We start from the raw sequence: 27,440 nt of genomic DNA, 5'->3' as shown, positions 1-27,440 counted from the left end.
CACATCTGTAAAAGGTGATATATTTCTTGTCTAACTTGAATAAACAAAGACTTAATTTCCAAAAGAACTTTTTCAAATACCCTTCTCTCTGTGGTTCCTAGCATTGAACGTATAGGCCCTGGCATCAACCCTGCTCTCCGATTAAGGTAAAGTACAGGTGTTCCTGTTACAATATATATATTTTTAATCTTTCATGCTTGAGGATTGGAATCCAGAAAGTGAACTGTAACCTTAGTTGCGCAAATGTATTGATAGGGTTCGAAGAAATATTGTAGATACGCCTTGGCATTGCTCAACGGTGATAAATAAGATTCCACTCATGGGCATGAAGGTTCTATTAGGCACCGGTTACTGTTCATAATAATCATCAGCACATTAATGTTACCATCATGAGAGATTATAGCTTAAAACTATTTGAGGCTAATAGAAATCCTAATTTACAAATGAAAATACTGAAAATCTAGTTTAATTGGAAGGATGTTCGGATTTAATGAAATCAATTATCGATAACAATATAATCAACAATAATTAAAGAAAATCTTCCAACATTGGTGGATAAATAGTAAACATTGCGTACAATAAGTGACGTACTTTTAAAACTATCCATTAGAATTTCTCTTCCGTTCATATGGCGCTACAATAATAGCAAACCTACCTGATGTTAAAATAGCTACACGCAAATCCAGCAATATGAATAAAGGTAGATCAATGACCTAACATTGTTAATATGAAAATTAACTTAAACGTCTTATTGGGGGTAACATTAATTCGAAGAACTTCATTGCATATGTATCTATTATCATTCATATAATGCCAGTCTCATACTCATGTATCATATTAATGTTACTGACGATCATATGTCCATCTCCGAAACATTCTTCGGAAAGCTATACCCTCAAGGTAGAATTATAAAATCCTAACTGGTTGTCTGTCCCATCGTATATCACATTGAAATTTGCATGATGAGCCTCTACTTTACTATATTCCAGTACCAATATTCTTGGTATATCTCGAAGACATTACATCATATGTAACACCTATTTCCCAATAAATAATCCAACATAACAATCGCGTACCATATCATCACATCGACGACCCTATTATTCAACAAAACCATACAACCGTATAAGCATCATGCTTATTTAAATCATTCATTCAAATACACAAGCTCATAACTACTGAAGAAAATTATTCTCAATTCTAAACACATTCTATAATTCTATAACCCATATCTATGTTTAATGAAACGTTTCTTTTATGAAGACTCGGTCAGGCCATATAAAATATGATTCACTAATGAAAATTCCTTACGCTTCACCTCATAATAAATACATTTTAAATCCTTCTAATAAGACTTATTCATGAAGAAATTGACAAATTTATTTCATCCAAAAGAAACTATCACAGGAACAACAGCTAAATCATAATGAAATTCCTGTATTACAACCTATAAATATGCACTCGAAACTTAAATGAAATTAGCACATCATCAATTCGAATTCCAATCATGCCATCATTTAGAAGGATTAGAGCACCCACCAACATAAAATATATATACATGATTCTACATCGCAGGATACTATCCTCATTTTTCCGTATTGAAAGTCAGTTAAAGAAGAACAATAAAACTTTGTATTGAGGTATTGAATAGGTGGAAACAAAGTTTTATTGTTCTCCTTTTTGATTCATCATCGTCGCTCAAGTTGCTTTATGTATAACACGTTACACTTATAAACATGAAAGAAATGTGCAACTACACAAAAGCACAATATAATAGAACAAATAAAGGACAAGTCTTTTGTACTCATCTTAACTGGTGAGTTCTTGGAGATGTAATTCGATCATCCCGGTACTCGGAACATTGCAAGTGATATATATCATTATGGATCCGTATTGAAGATACTAAATGTAGGATGCTAATTAGTTTATAATATCACCTATTCAATACATTAAAATTTTAAACAATTAGGAATTTATCTTTATTTCCATACGAGACATGTTTCGCCTTTCATTGAAGGCATCATCAGTCACAGTACTACCTCAAGGCATAAATCAGGTACCTGATTTGTATTATTATTATGATACGATCGCGTTGTGTGTGAGGTTATGTCATTATGTATTAGTGTTCTTACTATTTACGTAGTTGGATGATCGTATTGTATGTGAGGTTATGTGTTGTACATGGACATTTATACCAACGTAAATACCTGTAAATTAATGTAATTTATTCTTACCTGTATAATTTGTAATCCATAATTATGAAACACACTGTAACTTCCAGAATGGCAGTAAGGCACTAGAATGTTTAAGAACATTCCACCCATTATAACCTACGTATATTCGCACTCTAGTATATTTTTGAAGGTAGTTTTTTTTTGTAAGTTCTAGAAGTCTGGCCAGACACTTATATAAAGATGCAATATTGACAATGAAGTTAGTTACCGAGTCATTGAGAGTTACTGTAGAGAAGTTGTTGTTTCGAAGAGAGTAGCTGACACGCCGAGTCAGGCGGTCTCCATGTTGAATTGAGCAGTAGTCATCTGTTTTATTTGTGTTTCAAGGTTGTTTCTGTAGTGTTCGGTGGCAGTTGTCAACTGTTTAAAGAGTGCGGTTTGTGATGTGATGTTTTGTTTTTGACAACAATGATTAAGGTTATGTGTGTGATTTGTAAATATGTGTAAATATGTGAGAAAATATAATTGTACCAACTGATAGCATCCTGTGTGCGTCTGTGTGGATACGTTAACTGGCGACCGTGACAGGATTCTATTGAATCTACTGGACTCGAAAATGAAGAACGACAAGAGGGCGGTGGTGGTAATGCTTAAACAGTTAACTTCCTTCATTCAAGATCAGCTTGGAAAACGCGAGAAACACGTCGGGGTCCATTTGGAAAAACTCGAGAAGAGTATCGGAAACTCAAGAAGAATATCGGGGCCACGTCAGAAGAGGGATGATATAGATGTTGATTCCCATAGGGAATCTGAAATATTTGTCCTGAATGAGTAAATGTATATTGGTCAGAAGAGGGAGCCGAATACGCGATCACTGGACAGGAGATGGAAGTATGTCGCAACCCGCAGTCATGTTCGACCTGCGAAGAAGCTGTGGGAGCGTTCGTCGGGCACGGCGATGTCCACCAGCCGGTAGCCGACTGCCGAGTCCAGCTGCGGGAGGGGGCACAGCACGCCGATGGAGCGCCGCGGGTGTTTGACGTCGAGATTGAGCGAACAGAAGACGTGACTGGGCGAGTTAATCCTAGGAGACACCAAGCTCGAGGCGGCCGACACCTGTGATAAGTTGCACGGCGCTGAAGTGGAACTGCAAGGAAGATCTGACGATGTCCCGTGAGATGGACTCAACAATGGCAACGAGGCAGCTGGAGGGAACCCTCTAGGCGACGGAGAACCAGTGGAGTCCGAACCGACAATCACCAAACGAGGGTGCCACTTGACAGAACACCAAGATACGAACGAGGGGAAAGCCAGCTGAGCTCCGAATGCCACATGAGGACCTGCGGATCAACATCACCAGGAACGAAGATACCGTCGCATGGACACAGCGGACCCACCATGGGAAGGTGGTGGTCCTTGATGGAACCGCCGGGCTGCGAACCCTGGATTTCGACAACACCAACAGGAGGGCTGTGTGAGTGAGGTAGCCTGTGTGTGGTTAAATAGTGAGGACAATGGCAAAGTCGAAGAGTGTGACAGTGTGTGGAAATTGTTTCAAGATATAGGGGGAATATTGACACAAGTGCGATAACAGGTATAACTTGAAAACATTGTCTCACGCTTGGGTAACTAATGCAGATATCGAGCTCGAATTATTATTTATTATATTATTATTATTATTATTATTATTATTGTTGTTGTTGTATATATGGCTGTGAAGTATTACATCATGTTAGTACTAGTATTGTCACGCTCCATGGCTAAATGGTTAGCGCGCTGGCCTTTGGTCACAGGGGTCCCTGGTTCGATTCCCGACAGGGTCGGGAATTTTAACCATCATTGGTTAATTTCCCCGGCACGGGGCCTGGGTGTATGTGTTGTCTTCATCCTCATTTCATCCTCATCACAACACGCTGGTTGCCTGCGGGTGTCAAATCAAAAGACCTGCACCTGGCGAGCCGAACCCGTCTTGGGATCTCGCGGCACTAAAAGCCATACGCCATTTCAGTACTAGTATTATTATTAGTTACCTAGTCGAATGATCGTATTGTGTGTGAGGTTATGTCATGAACATGTGTTGTACATAGACATTGATATCAGTTCTGTCAATGTAAATACCTGTAAATTAATATTATAACTTATTCTTACATGTATAATTTGTAATCCATAATTATGAAACACACTGTAACTTCCAGAATGGTATAGGAGGAGAACAGTGGAGAACATTCTGTACATTGTATTCTGTGTTTTCGTGCACTCTAGTATATTCTCGAAGGTAGCTTTTCTTTGTAATGTAACTTCTAGAAGTCTAGCCAGACACATATATAAGGGGACAATCTTGACGGACAGTTAGTCATTGAGAATTATTGAGAGTTACTGTTGAGTTACTGAGGTTGTGGTTTGGAAGAGAGTGGCTGACACACCTAGTGAAGGCGGTCTCCATGTTGAATTGAGTAGTACCTCATCTATTTTATTTGTATTTCAATGTTTTAATCTCTGTGGTATTCAATGTCAGTTGTCAACTGTTTAAAGATGGCAGCTTTGTTGATAGTCTCGAAGTGAAGTGTTGTATTGCGATACTGTGAATAAGCTTACGTGTGTGTGTTAATTTGTAAATACGTGTAAATAAAATAACTGTACCAACTGACAGCATCTTGTGTGCGTCTGTGTGGATACTTATCTCGAACCTCCGCTTAGCCAGTGACACTGCTCTGATTAAGCCAAGAAATACTGGAAGAACTTAAGAACTTACATGCAAGCTGGAGGATGTTAGTGATGAATATGTTTCATGTATCAATGCCAGTAAAACTGAGCTAATGATTTTTGACCTTGAAAGTTAAATTGGCCAGTTGTTAACTGGATTGACAGATATGAGGTAGTGAACTAAATCTTGTATTTGGGAATCGTGAAGAGTGACTGTAACTGTGAGCCGTAAATATGTAGATGCATACAACTGAGGCACATTGCTTTGATGCAGCTGATCAAAATTCGGCAGGACACTTCAATAACCAACGCGAGAATCAATCTTGGCAACACCCTGGTTTTCCCTGTTATGTCCTCAACAGAGCTCCGCTGACTGCCACTACATCGAGGCACCTGAGATGTGGTGCTGGCGATGTATGCTTTTCATTCAGTCGACAGCACACAGAAGTAATACATAGATTCTCGAGGTAAACTGATTTCAGCAAAGATTGCCAATCGTGATACACAAGAGAATTATTACATTCTTTGGGCTTGCTCGTAGCCCCCACGTAGAGAAACTTACAGTCCAGCATAAGTCTTACGTGAAGCTACATGAAGCAACGATGTGGCAGGCCGCCAACCTGTTGCAATGACCTCGTAGATACTCTGCACAATACCAACCTGGAGCAAGCAACCAGGCTGGCTGAACACTGTAGTCACTGGCAAGGAGCAGTACAACGTGCACTACTTGTGAATGTACTACCATAATCTAAACATTATAGCCACCATGTGTCTGTAAAGAGGTTAGAAATATGAAGTGTACATGAAGCATTAAAAGTTCAGTATACTGGGCGAGTTGATGTGCAGTTGGGGCACACGGCTGTGAACTTTCATCCGGAAAATAGTGAGTTTGAACCCCACTGTCAGCAACCCTGAAGGTAGTTTTCTGTGGTTTCTTATTTTCACACCAGGCAAACACTGGGGCTGTACCTTAATTAAGGTCATAGCCACGTCCTTCCCACTCCTAACCCTTTCCTATCCCATCGTCTCAATAAGACCTATCTGTGTCAGTTCAACTTAAAAGCAAATTGCAAAAAGAAAAAAAAAATCAGTATAAGTAAATGTTCAGTATTTTCATAGGCAATAGATATGCAATTGGCTGATGTGTAATAATGCCAGACTTCCTATAACACTGGAACTCTTTTTTATTAATTAAACCACTTTCATAGATCTATACCAATAGGTCATCAAGGTCACTGTCAAGGAGTGGGATTGCTTGTTCAAGTTAACCTTGATATCTTGATCCAGGGTATGACAGTGTGTAGGAGCCCTGTGGGATGTTCCATAGAGGCCAAGTCTGTTCTTTTTCAAGTTTAACTAAACTACCTGACCTCGACCATATCAGCGGCAATCTAAGTTATGAATAGAATGATGCAAACTGGGTTGGAAAATCCCTTGGTAAATTGTGAGTAAACAGTTGCTGGCAGCATTCCTGGGCAACTAGATTTCTCAGAATTTACATTAATTAGAACTCAAGGAGACCATAATGAAAGGTTTGGAAGGAGACCTGTGCAGAACGAACTTCATGGCTGGTACAGCTGCCTAAGTATATTCCTTTCTCTCTTTTTCTTGAACTTGAAATTGTCCAAACATTCAGAGGGAATTCCCTAATGTCTGCAGAATGGTTTTAAAAGAAAGGATGACATACCCCAGTATATATATATATATAAAAGATATCCTAGAACGTGTGAAATGTTTGCTTATGACAAGTGGACGAGAATAACTGGGATGTCCACTGTCCGGGGTTCGAGGTGTCTCCTTAAATGAGACATATTTAACATGTGCTTTATGTAAATTAAACTCTGTTCCATGGAAAAATGTCTGTATAGGGAGGTGTCCACTGAATAAAGGTGTCTGTCAAATCAGGTTCAACTGTATTACATTATACTTGCATTTCATCTCCCTGTTAGTGGGGGAGTAGAATAACATCTGCAGTATCCTCTGCCTGTCATAAGAGGTGACTAACAGGGGCCCCAGGGGCATTCAACTTGTGAGCGTGGTTGGTGACTACGGGGCTCTTAACAGAGTCCTGGCACTGCTTCCACTTACTTGTGCCAGTCTCTTCATTTTCATCTTTCCTATCTGTCTTCCCTCGGTCAACTTATGTTCTGTTCAGACTCTAACGGTATTGGGTTTTCAAGGCTTAGTGATTCTTTCATTTTGGCACTTTTTTTGTAGTCCTTGTCCTTCTTTGGCTTATACCTTCATTTTTCCAAGTGTTGGGCCCCTTCCATTTTTTCCATCTGATTAGTGTTAATAGGGGATGGTTGCCCAGTTTTACTTTCTCTTAAAGCAGTAACCACCACTACCACCATTTCTTGCATTTCAAATTCTAAGGCATGTAGATACTATATATAAACAAACTTTTAGATCAATGATATTTTTAAATGAATGGCAACATGCATATGTGGAATGTGTGTCAGTCAGAGAAGTAATATGTGATCTTTTTTAGAAATACTGTATTTGTTGTGGTTAATTGTTTCTGTTCAATAGTCGACTGTATTTTAATCCTATGCCTACCATTTGAAGTCCATATTATTCAATTAGTCTAGTTTATTCACAAGTTAACTTTCTCTGTCTTTTGTTTGTTCTAGGTCTGTGGGGATTTCATGATCGTTTGCTTACCCTTCGTAAGGCCCTGCATGAATTCCTAACAAATAGTAATTGTCGTGATGCACTGTATAGACGTTGGAGATGGCAGCAGACAAGAGTCAATGCAGAAGCTGGGTTTGTTTATTCAGAAGCTGAATGGCTGAAAGAGTGGGATAGCATAGTTAACATGGCATCTTCGGAACCTCGCAAACCAGAAGGTGTAAGAAGACGCAGTATCCTTTCTGATAAAAACTCGTGAGTTTGCATTTTTTTAAAAGAATTTTTATTTTCTAAAATAAATACTGTTGCTACATGATATTTTTCAAGTTATCATTATGAAAATATATATACAGAGATGCCAACTACTACGTATTTCTCACATGTACTATGGCAGTACAGAAGCAGTACTGATTATTATGGATTTTATGAATTTGATGGGTTGAAACTTCACTATAGGCATAACTTATTTTGTCATATTATCATTTAGACTTTCATGGCCCGTGTAACTATTCATGAGTTCTATTTTTGGGCTTATGCCGTGTAAATAATTATAAACACACTCAACGTTTCAAAAGGAACCTTGCCTTTCTTCATCAGGAGACAAAAGAGAAGAGGAACGACGTATTGATGGTTGCTAGGAGAAAGCAACAAGGAAGCTTCTGTTAAGAAAAAAGATGTAAAAGGAACTGCTTACCTACCTTACATACATAACACGACGGATCGTATTGCTAATATCTTACGTAGGTACCATGTACGAACTGTTTTTGGAACATCAGTTAGGATTAGGCAACTCCTGCGACCAACTAAGGATAGTTTGCCTAAATTACAACAACCTGGTATCTACAGAGTTCCCTGTACTTGTGGCAAGGTTTATATTGGGCAGACTTCGAGAACGGTGTGTACTCGCATCAAAGAACATACCAGATGTATCAGACTCAACCAACCTGATAAATCAGCTGTTGCTGACCATGCCCTAACACCTGGTCATGATGTCTTGTTCCAAGAAGTGGATGTTCTTGCCCGTATAAAGCAATATCGCCCAAGAATTATCAGGGAGGCGGTTGAAATACGTAAACATCCAGATAATTTCAACCGCGATACAGGTTACAACCTCAGTGAATCATGGCTACCTATAATCAGAACCATTAGAGAGTAATGCTTTGCTGCTACTATTCATTGTCTCTAGCATTGGGCTAAAATGGCGTCCCCTTTACATCTTTGGGCACCATTTGAAGCTTGCTTGTTGCTTTCTCCTAGCAACCATCAATACGTCGTTTCTCTTCTCTTTTGTCTCCTGATGAAGAAAGGCAAGGTTCCTTTTGAAACGTTGAGTGTGTTTATAATTATTTACACGGCATAAGCCCAAAAATAGAACTCATGAATAGTTATTTTGTCATTTTCAGATGTGTGATGTTATGTACCATAACTTGTAGGAGTCAAATGTGTTCCTTCCAAAACCAACGACCCTCCTATCCAACCCTAATTTATATGTTTGTAAGAATTGCAAAACATTTTCCATTTTTGCCAATGCAAAGATGCAACCCCATTGGCTAAAATTTTGACAGGAACATCGCCACTCCAGGAATGCAATACAGCTAGTTGCATATCAACTCTGTGACAGTAAACAGTCCTGAACAAATAAAACTGTAAAAGAAACAATGGTAATTTGATACAAACAATTACGGATCCTCAACAGCACCGCCATCAGCTGTCATAAATGGCCTAGGCATCTCTGAAGAGACGTACTAGGGAAATGAGGAGTGTGGTAGTTTCCCGTTGCTTTCCTCACCAAGCCAGAAGTTGCTATTACATATCAGTCTGCCAAGCCCACTGAAATGCATGCACCAACTGACCCTATGAGCAATATTTTCACACCATGCATAGCAGGGACTGGCTGCAGAAGGAATGGCATTACTAGCATCACTCATACCTCAGTCACTTTCATATTGTCAAAGCCAAGTATAAGACAGAGACAGATCAATGAAAGTAACAAAATTACTCTAGCCCATACCAGAAGACATAGTGCACTTTGAACACTAGGTCCTGCCAGCAAAGGCAAAGGAAATATTCTCTTAACCCTAAAACTGGTAATGTTAATTCCTGTGGTGGCAGTCATATTTGACAACATTTACTCGTGGAAATAAAATACAAAATATCCTCAAGATATGAAATAAGTATGTTTTATATAGCTATTTCAAGCTAATACACTGAGGATTGTCATGGAGACATGAACTTGCATAAATATTTTGATTAGAAAAATGTACAAACTGTTCACAAAGTGTAATTCCCAATTTCAAAATAATAATAATAATAAAATTTTTGATCATATATACACAAAACTGGAACACATCACAAACTGAGTTATACAGATTTTCAATAATGTATCTACAATGCACTAGCAAAAGTTTAATCAGTCTGAGGGGTATATTCTTGAAAATATTAGGGGAAATGCGGTTAGGGGCGTGTGGCTATGAGCTTGCATCCGGGAGATAGTGGGTTCGAATCCCACTCTCGGCAGCCCTGAAGATGGTTTTCCATGCTTTCCCATTTTCACACCAGGCAAAAGCTGGGGCTGTACCTTAATTAAGGCCACGGCTGCTTCCTTCCAACTACTAGGCCTTTCCTATCCCATCGTCATAACACCTATTGGTGTTGGAGCGACATAAAGCCACTAGGATCTTCCAACAGATTTTGCACTACTCCATTACTAATTTTCCATAATGAAGTGAAGATGTCGTACTTAGACACACACTGTACTAAAACTGTATATGATAAATCAAATAACAGTACATTTACAGAAGAAAATAACTTGCACCTAATGGAAAACTATGAAATAAAATTAAATTGAAGAGCAAATCAGAGCCTGTGTATGTTTGTTTACAAGCATTACAACAATGGCGCTCAAACAGATCGTCGGAAAACTGCATTAATTTATTTCTGTGAAATTGTGCCTAAGAGGTTGTAAATACAAATGAAACTGAACTCACGGCTGTTGTCGACACCGAGAACGACAAGAAAAAGACTGTCATGACATCTTTTGAAGAAATGAGGAAATTACAAGAAAAAATATGAACATGTCGAATATTCGACAGTTGCCAGTTCTAATTCTGTCATATCAGTGTGCCGCGGTAGATAGCTGTATCGTGGATGAGGAATGTAATTCGAAGTGCTGTTTTTAAATTTTCCCCACAAATACGAAAAATGTTTCGTACAGTACTTCACATAGGAGACACTCTATTGAAAGATAGTTTGTGAAAAATTTATGAGATGGGGACATTTGTTTATAACCTTTGATATTGCTTGTAACATCTTTGCCGAATTTAATTTTATTTTATTTATGTATTCAAAATTAGTTTTGCCAGACTGAAGAACCTAGGAATTATAAACAAAGTTGAAACAGATATCACAAAAGTAAAAAGTTCCCTGCATGTGTGTTCAATTCTGGTTCTGTTACCTCTGCTTTAGTAAATGAGTTTGCCTTCTTTTGTTACAAAATACAAAGTGTTACAAAATCATGAAGAGTATGAGTGCATCAGAGGGCAATAGAAGACTGCTCTCATTTCTGCTGATGTTGTGTAGTTCAAGCCTATTTCTGTTTTAAATAATATAACAAGATATTTGAACATAAAATCAATGAATAGCTAAGTGACAAAGGCCAAAAAATGATTTTCAGGAAATGTACATTACCAAAAGCAGTACTGTATACGGAAGAATTTCCATGCCTAGGACCATCTAAATTTTCACCAAACCATGTGTTTTGTGAAGCATGCAAATGCGATTTTTTTTTTTTTTTTTTTTTTTTCCATTAAACATGCAGGTACCTATGACTGCTGCTACCATGTGAAATCTAAAAATCATGAAGAGTATGAGTGCATAGGGCAATGGAAGACTGTTCTCATTTCTTTTTACTACAAAATGTGATAATTGTGTTATACATGCTGAATGATATTTCACATGATTTTTTGCTTGAAGATAACCTTACCTTTATCTGCAGCAGACCATGCTAGAATATTATTCAAGGCCATTTTTCTTGATTCTGAAATTGCTGGAAAGTATGGAAGTGGCAGAACCAAAACAAATGCAATATTGAAAAGCATGCTTAAATCAACAGTATCTGAAATAATCAAGTCTTCAAAATGCAACTTACTCATTGTCTGCTGGTGGTAATAATGATAACAATGGCTGAAAATTGTATCCATTGGTGTTTACTTATTGTTGTGAGAAAAAAGAACAGATTATTACTTTACTCCTTGCTTTGGTAGAATGTGATGACATTGGAGGAGGAATATTTCAGGTGTTAGATAGAGAAATTAAGATCAAGATGCTGAAATGGGAAAACTTTATAATTTGGCTTTGACAATGCAAATATAATATTAGGTAAATTTACCCTTTCACTCCGACGTAGTGAGTGCTGTGGCGTGACATTCTGGACGGGAGCAGCACACAGTTCACCGAGCCCGCTGTATGGGATACTTGTCTCGCTCCACTCGACTCTCCCCATACGGTTCGCCACATGAGGAGAAAACAGGATGAGGTTAATTGTATTTTTTTATTTTGCCTTTAATGCATATTTGGTCAAATGCTTATGATTATATTTTGAGCACTTTTCAGTCAAGCAAAGCTTCCCATCCTCCTTTTAGATCCGTGACTTAGGACACGGCCTTGGCGGAGTTAAAAGCTTGTTTTGATTATTATTGTAAATTTTATCTTTAGTTCCCTTTATTTCAATTTTATTAATTACATATTATAATTATACATAAATGTTAAATTACAATTTTGTATATTATTTAACAATTTATTTTAGAAGTTCTGGTGGAGTTAACAACTTATGTTGTTTTTATTGTAAATTATATCTTCAGTTACCTGTATTTCAGTTGTATTACTGTATATTATATTTTTACATAAACATTAATTTCAGATTACAAATTCTTTACCTACATTAATTTCCATGTCACAAAAATGTGTCGTAAGGAATGCAATGTAACCTTATGCGCCTTTCCCTGCTCCAAAACTTATCATACGCAGAAGAACTTCTGAAAACGATTATTTTGTCTGCTTCCTCTTCTTCTGCACTTTGCAGACAATACAAGTTCTGTAGGTACTCCATTCATCAGGAAGATGAGGTCCTGCTATCAGTCTCGAGGAAAGTTCAGATCTCTTTCCTCCACCGGATCGTCTTTGTTTAACACTGTATTTTTCAAGTATTTCCTAAATGATTCCTATTTGAAACTTGGCATAACTTATTTTCTTCGCAGATCTGTTGTAAAGGCAATATGAGTTGAACATCATATCTATTATATGAATAAACAGCTTGCCGTACCACTTAGATTTTCTTATACTTTTCACCGTCTTCATTACCATATCACTTCTATCCACAGGTCCCATTGATTTATTGTAATCTACAACACCCAAAAGTTTCAATTTTTTTCTTGGTGGTTTTATGATCTACCTTTGAGGTTTCCACCACTTTTGCACTGTGAAATGTCGAGAGCATCCAAACTTGCACCATTTTAGTGCTAACAGTAGTCCTGACGCAGAGCGGAAAGCGAGCTCGCCTTTCTTCAGCTTTTCTGCCATTGCAGGCATATCTTTTGTACTGTTCCTCACTGTGCCACAAGCATTCATTAGCCTGTCGTACAGCCAACAAAACAAGGCGGGGCTTGAGTACCAGTTGTTGCAATAGAGGGTGTGTCCTTTCCGCAAATATGGCTTCATCAATGTAGCAACAGTGTTGCCTGAGATGCCCATATCATGTTTATGTCCGTAGCTGAGCCGCAGTAAACAATGAAATCTAATGTATAATTGGTCACCATGTCGCAAATAACAAATATCTTGATTCCGAATGTAACCCCGTTAGGGGTTATATACATATATTAAATATAATAATAATAATAGTGCCAAGGGAAGATCTCAATGTATCAATGACACCGAGCTGTTTTAAATAGGTAGGTTGTAATGTTCAAGCCTTGCAGTAAATGCCGAATAGAGAATAGAGGCCGTGGCAATTAAAGATTTCCAACTATCGAGATAATAGTATTCCAAAAAAACTAACACACAGCGCAGTGGAAACAGTGCTAAAGAACATTAGAACATTAAGGGGAGTGTGAAGTGAAATTAGGAACATGGCGGGTGAAAAATAGATAAGAAACCATAATAAAGTTTAGAAACATATATATATATATATATATATATATATTGAAATAAATAAACCGAAATTCTAGAAATTTACATCAAAAGAAGAATATACAAATGTGGTACTTTCCCAACCAGTTATACAAAATAATCTTTGCACAAAAATAAAATATCAAAGAAAAAGAGAGCAAATGAAAGAAAGTTAACAAGGAATGGAAAGGGACAAACAAGGAAAAGGATAAATATGCCTATTAGAAGAGAAACCCAGAGTAACAAGAAGTATAAGAAAAGGATGTACGCAATTACAAAATCAGATTATACCAGCTAGAAATCTTTGAAGTAAAGTCCAAATATGCATGTCATAACCACTTCTGTTACCACACGCATTGTCACCAAGTAAAGTTATTATGCAAGCCGAAATCACAATGTTTATCAAATGAACCAGTTTCAAGACATTCACAAGCACAAATGGCAAAGCACTGATTAGGTACGAGTGGTGTAGGACTCGCAGAGTTCCACATACACCACACGCACAGTTCGAAACGGAGTAGTGACTAGGTTGGTCAATGAAAGCTTGGAATATTTAAAAGGCGAGTGGAATCTTGTTCTGGAAATGCCATGCTCCCTGTCAGAATTTCTAGTTCCAGTGCAACTAGAAGTATTTACGGAAAATAAATAACTGTTTGTCATACCTCATCATGAAACATGTAGTACTGCCCGAAAATGAAGACTCCTGGGCACATGTCCCTAAGGACGGAGACGACGTTAGATGTTCCTCCCTCCACACAGGCCAAAGTCCATCTCAAAATATCCAGAGAAAGGCCAGGTATTTATACGGTAGAGTAGAGGGGAAATAATAATACATCTGGAAGATTCCAGAGGTTACTGGAGCATGCACAACAAACCAGGCGATGTCGTATGATGTCAGCAGGCGAGAAGGAAGTCAGTTTTGTAGCTGATCGTAGAGATGGATAGAGCGGAGTTCATGTAAAGTATGTGACGTCCAAATTCACTGAAGTATGTAAGTCCCAGTTGCAGAGAAAGTACAGTTTATATCAAGAATTATTCTCCCCTTCCAGGCTTTATAGTCAATGATGATATTAGACTGCAACCCCCTAGGACAATCCCTATAGCGTGAATAATGGCATATGGGAGTTGAAATTATGTGTATTATTTGGATTTTGGTAAGGATTCTTTTATTATAATATTAATTAGTACTATAGTGGTGTTGGCTGCTATAACTAAAAGAGCTCAAATTCCATTTTCTTCTTGATTACCAGCGGCTATGGCAGCTCCAACCCCTGTCTCAGCTTTGGTACATTCATCAACATTGGTTACGGCAGGGGTTTATTTGTTGATCCGGTAGAAAAAAGGTTATGTGCATGGCGAATTTCATGGCAGTAGGTGCCGGTGAAGTGAGGAGTCCCGTTACATGGAGCGGCTTCTTTTAGAGGGAATATATTGCTTCATTTTTAGTCTGCACTTGAATAAAAGACGACTCATCTATGCACAAATTTTCATAGGGATGAAAATGCTCCTTGTATTGCTCTCTAAAATGTTTGATTATGGAGCGTACTTTGTGCAAACAGTCATTGTTATGAGGCTCCTCATTATACGTAAAATGGAGAAATTTCAAGATATTCTGAGAACGGTCTCGAGGTAGCAACCTAGAAAAAAATAGGTGTGTGAAGAATTGGGTTCTCAGTCCAATATTCCGATATGCTCAGTTTTTTTACTCTCATCATAATAAACATCGTGGCTATAAAAATGTAAATATCACTCACACTCACATCCCTCCATTCTTTCTGGACCCTCTCTGGACCTCCACCTGTAGCCACCTTCTGAGAAAAGTATCTATTAGTCTCCTCACAGAAAAGAGTTATGATACTCGTGTTAAAAAAACAACTGAAAGAAGATTCTAGCATTGTCCACTAATTTGCTGCGTCGAAATTATGTTTCTTCAGATTTAGGTTCTTCTCCAATTTAACTTTTTTCTCAGTTGTTCAGGCCCCTGATATTCATCCTCATTATCTTTATCTTCAGTTGAATTGTCGAAGTTGGCCGACCTTCTAGGCGACATAACGTTAACTGGAGTAGAAAACATGCCAGAAGTAGAAGGTATGATTGAAGTTATTCCATCACCACATTCAGATGATGAATCGCTATCATAGTCCTCTTCTTCAAAGTCACTACCCAATATGAGGACAAGAGCTTGCTCCGCAGTATATCTTTCCTCTGGCATCATGTCTTTCACAATTTCAAAGCGATTGAAAGCTAAGTCAAGAAGCACAAGCACATCGGAACAGGGGAGCAACTAGGCGCGAAGTGAGTAGCATACCGGACACATTGCTTTCACCTTCGAACTGGTTACTCCTGTCATCGGGTGATCATAGCCGTAACTATAGACTCCCAAGACAGCCACGGGAGACTTTCAAGGCCAAACTTCCACAGCAGTCTATCGGAGTGAAACTGAAAACAACCGAAAGACACGCGACTTCTACAGCAGTCGACCGGCTATGAGGTACGGCTCCAGCTCGACTGCTACAGCAGTCTCCCGGGTGTGCGGCACAGCTCCCTCCGGACTGCTGGAGCAGTTGACCGGAGTGAAAGGGTTAAGGGAGTGTCAGCATTTTTGAAACAGTGGAATCCTTCAATGGTTATACGAGGCTAAATCTGTCATCTACTTCACTTAGCTACCCAGAAGGGTATTAAAATATTGGAAGGAAATGCAAATATGGAGACATTGTTAGCAGACGTACATTTCTTACTTGAAAGAAACTTCAACAGAAAAGATAATTGAAGATGTATCAGAAAATGAGTGGACCTGAGCTCAAAAGTTACAAATCTTGAAACATGTCTCTCACTGATTCAGTAAACACGATATTGGAACAGTGGGAGCCATTGAAATAGTTGTTTCATATTGGTGAAGAAGTCAAGTGAGAAGAAACCAGGAATAGCAAATTTCTTGCAGTGAAAACAGCAATGGAATATCGTGCCCTCACACTTTGCTTCTTATTTCTGAAGAACGCACCCAGTTTTCACAAAGTACAGTGTCATGTTGCAAGTACAAGCTCCCTTCATACATAACTTGGCCAGATACATTAATGGATTGTTGATGGATTTAATGGTGAGTTTTGTGAAAGCTGAAAAGATGGAAAAGCTATTATTTTGAAGGATTTTTTGACAATACTAAACCACCATTTATATTCTTCTCATTAGATAACAATAATTCATTTTACATTTCTATTATACATTAAAAAAGGTGTATTGTTTTCCGGATCCTTGTGGTCACCCACAATTTCGGCCAGATGCCTCTTTGTTGAGAATAAATTAAAACGAAATGCATTACCGATATAAAGTTCAATATCAGGTGTTGTCAGATAGATGACAACGATCTTGTAACTGGAGTTACTAAAAGACGACACATTAAGCAAGGAAGTGAGCCTGGCAGTTTATCTGGAGATGACATGAGAGTTCAAGTAGGAAAGGTATTCCTTCACTATAGCATGCAACTACATTTTGGACAAATTCCTTTTTCATGACTGTGGAGAAGCATGCAGAAGTAGTTGATGTTTCATTGAGAACAGCTACTTTGTTTTTGTCTGTGTTTTGTTGTTGTTGTTGGATTGTTCCAAAACATACTTGAGAACACTGATCAAGACTAACTGTAAGGAGAATTTGTTTCCTACCAAGCAGTTCCCTTAAATAAGACATTTCAAACTGTGAAACAATGGATGTAGCGAAGGCTAAAATTTTGAAGCTGAAAGATACTTCTGGAAATATTAAATATTCAGTTCTTCCTCAAGTGTTTAGAGTTTTAGTGTGAAGATGCTGCAAGAAAAGCAACTTAGTTATGTTTGGGTGTGTAATTTTTTTTATCATTTTTTTTTTTTTTTTTTTTTTAACTTCTAGGAATCAAAAAATAGTATTATTTGGAATTGCATATTATAATTTGCCCAAGATGCCTCACCATCTCTTCTGAGATTCACACTATTGTTGACCCCTCTTCAATGTTGGCATCACTGTATCTATATTAATGGGTTGATAGAATATGTAACACTAAAGTAAACCCAACACCTGAATGAAGAGCTAGAGGTCATGCGCAACATCAAAAGGGTGAAACTATAGTACTTTGGCCATATCATTCGAAATAAGTACAGACTCCTTCAGCTTATCTTACAAAATAAAATTGAAGGGAAGAGAAATAGGGAAAAAAGGAGAATATCTTGGCTATGGAGTTGATAAGTAAACAAACTCTTTATTGTAGAATTCTAACATCTTTGTGCAGTGCTGGACCGGATACTGTCATATAATAAACATCTCTCCAGTCTTGCTGATAAACGAAGTACAAAAAACAGCACCCTGTCTAAACTCAGGCAGCACATAGGGATCCTCAACGACAGCTTTGCAAACTTCTGCGTTAAGTCTGGTGTAACAGCTGAATACTGCTCTTCCGCCTGGCTGATTACCACCCACAAAAAAAAAAGACACCGGCATGAATCGGACAATACCGAGCGAGTTGGCTGTGCGGTTAGGGACACGCAGCTGTGAGCTTGCATTGGGGAGATGGTGGGTTCAAATCCCACTGTCGGCAGCCCTGGCGTTGGTTTTTCGTGGTTTCCCATGTTCACACCAGGCAAATGCTGGGGCTGTACCTTAAGGCCTCAACGACTTCCTCCCGACTCCTAGGCCTTTCCTATCCCCATCGTCGCCATAAGACGTCTGTGTTGGTGTGATGTGAAACAAATCGTTAAAAAAAATTTTTTTTAAATCAGACAATGCAGATTATCAGCTGTGCCCCACTGCATTGGCTTCCATTCCTTAGCTACACCCTTCCTCCAGGTCCGCATTGCACTAACAATCTTGTCCGAGAAGCAAATAAAATACAGGTCGGTAAATTACTTCCAATCCACCAAGATATCCATAAAATCATGTCAGCCCGACTGAAATCCAGACACCCTCCTCTATTGCTGGTTCAAAAACTGATGAAGGAAAAATACTCTGGATTGCGAACCTGAAATGAAGAATAGACTACTAAAGCCCCATTAAATGGAAAGCAATACTCGACACTACACAGCCTCAGCCTGAATTTCATCTTATGCGGAGTGCGTGCATTCCAATGAACAGAGTATGCACTGAGCAACTGAGCATGAAAGAAGTGGTTTTGCAGTGCATTTTTAGGGCCGACAGCCTTCTCTAAGGTGCAGGTTGCCCAGCCGGAGTTATCATCTTCTAATGAGCTGACTACTTCTTCCATCACCCTTATCCAGAGAGCTCTTGGATCAGGCTGTAGATCATTGATCACCATCCACTTCTACATAGGAGATGTGCATCGCTTCTGGGGTACTCCTTAGGTCTTTGCTCTCTGATCCACTTTGATGCTTCATATAGACTATGGAGAAGAATTCCAGAAAATGCTACACATCACCTTCAAATGTATACTGTATTTTCTTGCATAATTAACTCCCTTGCATAATTTATGCATCGCAGTATTTTGGGTCCAAAGTGGAGAAACAGAAATGTTCCTGTATTTGACGTGCCCACTTCTTCAAACATTCATCATGCAGCTTCGGATGTGCTTCGAAATAAAGATGTCAACTACTCGAGTAGCAGCCTTCCTATCGCAAAACCGAGCATTCCAAATACTCAGCAGTGTGCTGTTATCAGCCGGTAGGAAATACCACTGCACTAGTTCGGTGAGTGAATCGGCGTAGAAGTGGCTAGTGACATTCTATTCCAGTCTTACAGAGATATTTTACGAGTGTTTCAGGTGCAGTACATGTGCTTTCTGTTATCTCAAAACTGTTTATTAATCTACAATAAGCAAGTATTTCAGTAATACAGCATCGTATAAACTCGCATTGATCAGTTACGCCGAAACATAAGGGAATACGGCAGCGGGCCGCAAGTATTCAGTTTCTGAATGCAATGTGTGCTTCTGGTGGAAACAGAAAATTGCACTTCAAGCGACCAATAAGTCTCGCAAAGCATTTCGCGGACCGAAATGTGGCAAGTTTCCGCAAGTAGAGAAGGATCTACTTAAATATGTGATTTCATTACGCAGCAATGGATATGCCGTTTCTCACAAAATGCTGTATTTTAAAGAACAAGAAATAGCTGCTGCAATGGAATCATTGTCTCTGATTTTAAGGTTAGCCGAGGCTGGACGATTAATTTTATGAAGAGAAATGGGTTCTCTCTTCGACAAAAAACAATATTATGCCAAAGAATGCCGAATGATTTCAACCAAAAAGTTATTGATTTTCACCGCTTTGTGGTTGAGAAGCGTAAAGTTAAGGAATATTTGCTCTCCCAAATAGGAAATGCACATCAGACACCAATAAGTTTCGACATGCCACAAAGTTGAACAATCGATGCGAAAGGGACATAGAGTGTTATCGTATGCACTACGGGAAGCGAAAAACAATGATGCACTGTAATGCTTGCTGTAACAGCTGATGGCAGAAAGCTTGCACGTTACGTTGTTCTAAAGCAAAAAACAATGCCGAAAGTAAAATTTCTGTGAAGGAACCACGTTTGTATCCAGGAAATGGGTGGCTGGACACGTCACTCGTACAAGATTGGATACGAACAGTTTGGGGAAATTGAGCAGGGTCCCTCCTTTGATGCCCAGCCCTTCTCGTAATGGACAGTTTTCATATCAGTGCTGGATGGCGGAAAGTGTTCATGAACTTAGCCCAACAAGCAAGATCGGAAACCACCTGTGGAACTAATTTGTGAGTGGATATTGCATGCTTGGGACATGATTTCTTCGAAGGTGATTGAAAAGAGCTTCGAATATTTCTTATTGGGAGATGTAAGCAATGATAACAGTAGCAGCAGTTCTTCCTCCAGTGTTAGTAGCAAACTCAAAGACAGTACCCTGTAAAAGGTAAGACTTTTATTTCTTTGCCGGTATGTCATTATTCTGTACTTACACGAACTGAACTTTTGTTAGTTCATATTTATTTCAGTTCAGGTCATATTGTCAGCTTGTAATGGGAAGGGAACTTTCCAGTGTTGGTACTTCAAACCTGTGTCTCCAGCTTACCTTATGTACCCTTTCTAACTTTCAGAAAGAAACGCATGCTGTAATTTTACACCAAATGATGATAACCGCAAATGAGTTGCACCAATTGTGTTTGTATATATTTGATGGATTCTTTTAAATGTAAATACATTGTAAATACTTTTTTTAATATCGGAATTCCTTGAATAATTTACGCATCTGAATTTTTTGCCTGTTGTTTGTCAAAGAAGTGTGTTAATTATGCGAGAAAATACAGTACATAGAGCCTTCTCCAAAAACTATTGAAGACCTTTTGATAGCATCAACTGCTATCTGGTGGCTGCAACAATTAGACATCATAATTTAGTTCACGTTTTACATTCGTTAATTTATGTATATATTTATAGTTTGCTTAATTTCTGTTTTATTTTTTTTCTCTCTGTTATGTTCTCTCCTTTTCTGTATTGTTTGTTTTCTTTCACTTTTTTTTTTTTTTTTTAAGTTACTCATTGTGTTTTTCAACATGTTCTTTCTTCCTCAATTTATGCATGGCTTAACTTGTACCATCAGCTAAGAAAATGTTAAATACTTTTCATTACATAATTTCTGTTTTTCTTTCTCCTTCTTCAGTAATAGATAAGTAAAATTAAAAATCCCCCTTTTCAATACTAATATTAAACTAAGTTATAATATTTACTTGGAACTAGTTTCAACATTTGTGAGCATCATCTTTATCCAAATATGAGAACAACAATCTTAAATATACATATCAATCATCATTACGAATCAGTGCACATATAAACACTCTTAATATGGGACTTGCAATGCCCCTAAAAGTATCTTGAGAAAAAAACTTCAAATAATCACAATTTCAAAATCTTGAAGTCATAGTTAGCACATGATTCTTTTCACTCAAGTTAGAACTTTGAAAATATTGAGTTCGGCTTAGAACTGTAAGATTCTCAAATAAATTAAATGTCTTGTCAGAAATGAAATGTTATACTAAGGTCGAACCACATATAGAGTTTCTCTGTAATTGTGACAGTCACAGTTAGAACGACTCTTAATTATTTTACTCATGATGGAATCTTGAAAGTCCTGAGTTCCACTTAGAGTAGGAAGATTCTCAATTTAAATAAAAGGTCTTGTCACAATTGATCAGAAGTATAAAGGATGAAACATGTGTACATTTCCTTTTTAAACATTAAAATTACTCTTGAAAAACAAACTTTGAACAGTCGCCTGTTTTAAATGTTGTAAATTGTTTCTATGGAACTGTATTACAGCTGTGGATAGTTTCCTGTAACATGAATATTGAAATCTATTTAACCCTCAACTGCTATCATACATCTGTGAGACGGCTGAAAAATTTTCCAAGGCCATCCACTCTCCTTTCCTCAGCCTACTGCTTTCTTCCCTTGTGTACCTCTCACTTGGAGTGGTGTTTCCCTGCAGGGAAGGTGGTGTACTGCTCACTTTGTTTGACCTTGAGTGAGTGCTAGTAAACTTATCGTGCCGTCTGACAGAGAATCATGTTGTGCTAATTGTGACCTCAAGATTTTGACATTGTGATTATTTGAAGTTTTATTCTCCAGATACTTTTAGGGGCATTGTAAGTCCCATATTAAGTGTGTTCACATGTGCATTGATATAATGATATGTATATTTACGAATGCCTGTTCTCATATTTGGCTGAAGATGACGTTCACCAGCGTCGAAACTGGTTCCAAGTAAATGTTAACTTGTTTAGTTTAGTATTAGTGTTGAAAAGGTGGATTTTTAATTTTACTTATCTATTATTCTCGATTCAATGTGGACTTAAAAATGAAATTCATAAAATTTTAAATCCTCCTTCTTTAGTACTTCCTTTACCTTTCTAATGCCAGACAACAATAGATTGTCGTTAACTTGGACCTGAAGTACCTGTAACAATGTAGGGTGATTTGAACAGTATGCATAAAATAGTACATGTACAGTTGACCCTCCTTGTTAGACATGTGAGAAGTATTACAGGCTTATAGTATTTTCACACTATAAGTTGTTTTACGGACTTTTTTCTCACCCAGTTTATGTTTAGACAAGTATACAAGTTGTTGAGAAATAGTGGTGGTTTTTCAAATTTTTATAGCTAGAACAGTTTTTTTTTTTTTTTTTTTCATAACTTAACATGCTTACATGTACTCTAAATATGCATAATTTAAAAATGTCCCTGTGTGTATTCACTTGTACACATTTTGATCCTGTGTGCGTAAGCTTTTAGGGTACCCACCCAGAGTTGTCGTTTTCTTCTGATGATTTGAAGCCTTCAACTTTAGATTCACTGTATACTTCTGAAGCATCCTGATACTCAATTCCCAACTCCAAGTTCAGAAAGACTATCTTGAGTTCAAATCATCACAATTGCGCTGATGTCAATACGGCCCACTTGATTTGCGCAAAGTCATTTTGCACCTTCCCACTGTAAGCACAGTGCTTGATATACATGCTCAGATTGCCTGCCCAAACCACACTAAGAATAATATTCAGAAGGCCATGGATTCTATTAAGTCTAGGTATTGACAGAGAATCGCTAGCTACTTAAATGTCAGACATAATTATGAGCAGAAAATAAAATCACGATATCAGAACGTTTCTGATATATGAGCTTAAAGGGTTAGTGTTTTTTTGTTTTTTTTTTGTTTTTTAAATCTGTGAAAATCTGAACATGAAACTTGTTTATACCGATTGCCAGGGGAAACTTCATACCTAGTAGAATCTTCTATTCTTAATCATGTGTTCCTTAGCTCATCAACCAGTTTTAGTGTGTACTTCTAGTGTTGCAGTGGGTTTATTTTAATAATATATCCAACATTACTCATAATTCAAGTAGCTTGTTGTAGTATCTTAGGTGAAATAAATTTAAATGAAAAGATCCCTAGCTTTCTTGTTAAATTTCCTTAGAATTAAAATGTGATATTTTACATGCTAACTATATTTTGAAGTGTAACAGGTCAAAATACAACCCTAGTAGCTTAAGAATGAATAACGATACACTGTAATGACATGCTCTATTACAATTCCAATTTGGATACACTGAAAGTACAATGTCCATATTGTCGTTAATATTACCACAGAGAAAGAGGTGTAAACATCTACACAGGCTGCTCTCATCCACAAATATACCGCGCTGCTCTACTAGCTAGTGTCAGTCGTTTATTAGGGGGCAGATGTTGTTGAATTATCTTTTTTTTTTTCCTCCTTTGCACAAGGACATTGCTCAGTAGTATAGATTTTTATTCTGTGATATAACAAACGGTAACAACACATTTTTAGACATGATATGGGCTTTTGGGCTTACGCCATGTCAAGAAAACAAGGTGAATCTCTTTACGTTTCACAGAGAACTTTGCTCCGCGTCTTCAGAAGAAATCTCAACTATTCTGCAATATTGTAGAATTCTTCATTGTGAGCAGATCATCTTCCGAAGACGCAGAGCAAAGTTCTCCGCGGAACGTAAAGAGTTTCACGTTGTTTTCTTCACATGGCATAAGTCCAAAAGCCCATATCATGTCTACAAGTATGGCTGTGAACGCATCAATGTTAACATTTTTATTTTGCATTTTTTTGCTGATTTGGGGTGGTCGGTCATTATTTCAGCTTTCAAGTGGTTTTAGGTCAATATGTAGCGTTTTGAAGAATTTTTAGAACATTTTAAGATGTTTTTTAAATTTATTCACGTATTCTTTGTCATACTGATGGAAGTTCACAAGTGGCAACATGAAAAGAATTATACATTTTTCTTACATATGGTTAAATTTGCTAAGTATCTTGAAAGATCAAGCAGTTCGTGACTGAGAAAGGGTAAGGAAAAGGTTTTTACCTGTGAGACTTTTGATTCCAAGATACGTGCAGGAACACAATGCAGAACTCTGATAATTAGGAGAAAGTATTTCCCAACGTTTCTCAAGCACAAGGAATGCACCAGCTTTTGCACGTGCCCCTTCAGCCAGTCATTCATCCCCGTATACTTCAAGGCCAAGAACAAATAAAAATAAGAAGGAATTGGAAACAACAGTAATATAACTTTCTGCTTCAGTACAGAATTATCCTCCCAAGCAGTTTTGTGCAAGAAAAAGGCCAAAAGTGAAACCACCACAAAGTCTACTTTTAATTCAGCTAGTGAATGAATTTTGAAAAGACTTGTTTACAACAGATGGGCATGTTTATTTTTGCAAATTGTGCAGTGTTAAAGTGAGTGCGGAAAGGAAGTTTGATGTACAACAGCACATTAAACTAGAAAAACATCTGAAAGATATAACGAGTGCAAGGAACAAGTAGTGTTCACAGGTGCTTTGGAGGCAAAGCAAATCATGGTTAGTATTTATATACACTTAGAGTAAATTAGGAGATAATTATTTTTGTAAAAACAAAAGCTGTGCAGTGAATAGAACAGAGATATATTACTGGTGAAACCATTGTCACACAGTTACCAGAACTCGGTTTGGTCAAATATTTTAGGTCACTTTTTACTTATTTTATAGCATTTCTTCCATTAATTTAAGGACAATTTACTGGTCATTTTCAGTAATTTTTTTAAGTCTTCAACATCCGCCCCCGAAGTTGTTATAAATTTCCGTCAACACAACCGTAGGAGAGCAATATACCTCCTGGAACTGTTGACGTTCCTCAAGAGGAAATGTGTTTTTATAACGAGTAAATAAAACTCTTTGGAATATGACACGTAATTTGCATGCAGCGATATTGATGAAGTGAAATAAGTGGAAATAACAACATAATCTGCTAATCTAGTTCTCTTAGCTTACCAGGAAGTTTCAACAACTAAGTGGAAGTGTTAGATGATCATATATTCTTAGAAAATAAGATTTTAAACAGATACTATTTGTGGAGTAGGTGTGTTATAGTGTAGGAGAAGGGAACGGGGAGGTGAACCCAGACATGAGCATAGAAATGACACAAAGGAGACAACAGAATAGGATACAGGTGACAAAACCAAGAGGAGCTTGTTCACTAACAACAGGAGGTTGCACTGCCTGGAGCCAACATTGGACACAATCATTGAGAATGGGACCACTAAAATTGAGAAGGTCAGGCCTTTTGAGAGTGCAATATTCAAAATTTGAACTTCATTAGTGGTTTTCCACTATGTATCACATGCATTTCACCTGGCACCTGTTTCCTCTCAAATTTTGTTTCTCAAGTTTTTTGCTCCCCTCTTAACTATTTGTGATGGTTACTCAACAGAGACAGGCTGTCATTTTAAGTTTTTAACACAGTGATTTCATCCTGTTTTTTAATATTATAACACATTGCAAGTTTCAGACTAAAAGAGGTCCACAACCTTGCCATAATCACTTATTGTTTGCTTCCGTCTGTTCTCATTTGTTTTCATTCTTTTCTTCATTAGGTTTTAACACATTTTTTAGCATCAATTATGTAAAAAAAAGTTAACTTTTTTCACTGGAGATGTCTCAAACGAATTGAAACATGTCTGACTATTATTACTCCATCTAATGATGGAGAAGTGTATTTAATGAATAGGAGGACATATATTTCCTTTGTAAAGTGAAAACCATCAATATGGAATGATTCTAATATCTAGTAATAACATCAAAGCTAGTTGTTAAATTCTGAAAGATGTGATGACCAGTCTGCTGAATCATTGTTTTGCTCTAGAAACCATACCAGAAAGGAGGAATGCCACACTGTGTTATATAAAGTGAAAGGTGACTCCAGAGACCCAAATTTGCATCGAGGTATAGCTTTGGAATGTGTGCTCTTCAAGATCCTGATGAAACTCCTTGTGATACGAATAGATTCAATTGCAGATTCAAAAATTCCGAAAGAGCAATTTGGCTTTTGCTCAGGCAGATCTACAGTTCAGGCAGCAAGATCTCTATAGGACCAAATCAAAGAAATGCTTAGACATCCCCATGGAAAGTTGTTTGCTTTATTTATAGATCTTTCTAAAGCTTTTGACTCCATAAGTAGAAGCACACTACTATCCAAACTACAGGACATCGGGATACAATCGTACATTATTGTAACTAGGAAATAGTCTATCAAAGAACTATCTAACTATAGATGACATTACGATTTTCAGACCATTGCTACAAACAGTTGTACTTCAAGGGGACTCATTAATCCCTTTATTATTTAATATTGCAACCCATAATGTGGTTAGAGATGCAAACAGAACAGGTAAATATATATATATGCAGATGATATGACACTGATATTACCTAATCAAGAAAGGTTTCAGGAAGCCTTCTATAAACTTATGGAATGGACAAAGAAAAATGACCTAATAGTTAATTATAAAAAAACTGTAGCTATGGTGTTCTGGAGAGGCAGAAGGCCATCTAAGGATGAGGGGTATCTACATAAATGGGAGAAAACTTATCGTTGGTAAACCAATTTAATTATCTTGGAATCACTTTTCAGACCAAAGGAGATTGTTTTGGAGTACACACCTGAGAAAGGACCAGAGCAGCAATAAGGTGATAAACTACATTCCCCATCTAAATTGATTATCCTTAAAACAATAAGGTAAAATCAGATTCAAGATTGTTCCAGTAGTGACATATAGTCTAGAGCTCACATGGGAGTATTTAACTAAGAGTGATCTGTAGAAGCTAATACAAGTAAAGTCCATCTATTTGAAGAGTGTCCTATGTATATCAAAATATTCACCATCAAGATTTATAGAGTTGTTTCATATCACCCTTCTTCTCAGCTTCCTCTGCAGTTTTTGCCTGCTGGTCAATCCATCTTCTTTTATCACTTCTCATACT

At 37.6% G+C, this 27,440-nt stretch overlaps 1 protein-coding gene across 1 annotated transcript in view; it reads left to right on the top strand.

Moving 5' to 3' along the window:
• LOC136858346 (OTU domain-containing protein 7B) overlaps window positions 1-27,440 on the top strand; it is a gene marked incomplete at its 5' end in the record, with an annotated part of 300,853 nt that overhangs the window by 187,126 nt on the left and 86,287 nt on the right. Inside the window, one exon of the mRNA XM_067137821.2 lies at window positions 7,511-7,763. Coding sequence (XP_066993922.2) covers window positions 7,511-7,763 — 253 coding nt within the window. The remainder of the gene's footprint in view (window positions 1-7,510; window positions 7,764-27,440) is intronic.

Source organism: Anabrus simplex, chromosome 1 (genome assembly GCF_040414725.1).
Source record: "Anabrus simplex isolate iqAnaSimp1 chromosome 1, ASM4041472v1, whole genome shotgun sequence".
Classification (NCBI taxonomy): Eukaryota; Metazoa; Arthropoda; class Insecta; order Orthoptera; family Tettigoniidae; genus Anabrus; species Anabrus simplex.
This window is presented reverse-complemented; position numbering and strand designations above follow the sequence as displayed.